Source organism: Perkinsus marinus, assembly GCF_000006405.1.
Source record: "Perkinsus marinus ATCC 50983 genomic scaffold scf_1104296961164, whole genome shotgun sequence".
Lineage (NCBI taxonomy): Eukaryota > Perkinsozoa > Perkinsida > Perkinsidae > Perkinsus > Perkinsus marinus.
In genome coordinates this window covers 1-1,005 of record NW_003205833.1, presented here as the reverse complement: position 1 = coordinate 1,005, position 1,005 = coordinate 1, and the positions used below count along the sequence as shown (strand labels likewise).

Sequence of the window (1,005 nt, the reverse complement as noted above, 5' to 3'; positions counted from 1 at the left end):
TTATTCATTTTCGGTTGGAGTATTTTCGAATAGGTAATATTGTCCTTTGGGCATTTAATTTACGGAGATGGTTGGGGCGCGCTGTTGGATATCATGTTCGCTCTGCTGGGTTATGCGACGTTTCGGAGGTAGTATTCGACGATAGTGGAAACCTCGTCCCTGAATTGGCCTAGTCGTTTGTCTCTTTTGCTGTTTAGCGAGAGGTTGGAGGTTCAAACCAGAGGAACGGTGTGTTTTGTCTCAGATGGCTTCTATCTGGTATTGCATTTTATTCATTCCTATGCGCATTCAATTGCGGTATCGACGTAGTGGCTACCATCAATGTCGGTATGAGTATCGAGGTAGCGTCGTAATAGGAGACTTTGAATTGGTAATCCTTCGTTCGATCAGGGTATGGACCGAAAAACTCACGATTCTCTGAAGCTTACGTCTGGGCTCGAGGCGGTCATACTCGGCACAATGGTCATGGTAATAGGGTGTTCTGGTCCGTTTTGGGACTAGTTGGGGAAGGAGTGGTATGATGTGTTGTCACATGGTCTATGTCAGGATACCCTGGTTATGGGAGCTTGCCTGGTATTTTCTTGCAAAATGTAATAGTATTATTTTTTGAAGTTGCGGAGACGTCGAGTGCATGTTTGTAGATATACGGATCTCCGAGCGAACTTGTACTCTCAACTGATGAATGGAGGTGATAATAAACAAGTTGCTTTCACCGAGTCCAGGCCTGATGTCAGGTGGCACTGATGCTACCGGTGCCTCTGCTTTCTTCCTGGGGGCTGATGGTCAACAAGGAGGAGCGACACAACAACAGCAGCCACTGGGCATGCCCTTACTGCAGGAAGGGCAGCAGTCTGGTGGAAGGCAGCCTCAACAGGTCGCTAGGCAATCTATGGGTAATATAAGGGAGGGGTATTATAATAGAGCTACGAGGCGGGCTTGAGTTGATAGCTTTTTTGGAAGTCGTTCATGGTTAGAATTCGAGTATCCACGATATGAAATTTGAGA

General features: G+C 46.6%; 1 protein-coding gene across 1 annotated transcript; it reads left to right on the top strand.

Annotated features, from left to right (window-relative positions):
• Positions 1–244: 244 nt before the first annotated feature.
• Pmar_PMAR024423 (hypothetical protein) lies at positions 245–688 on the top strand (the record flags this gene model as incomplete). Its single annotated transcript, XM_002772386.1, has 4 exons — positions 245–341; positions 391–468; positions 547–590; positions 642–688. Coding segments are annotated over 4 exons (266 nt in total), but the record flags the coding sequence as incomplete, so codon positions are not given.
• Positions 689–1,005: the final 317 nt, after the last annotated feature.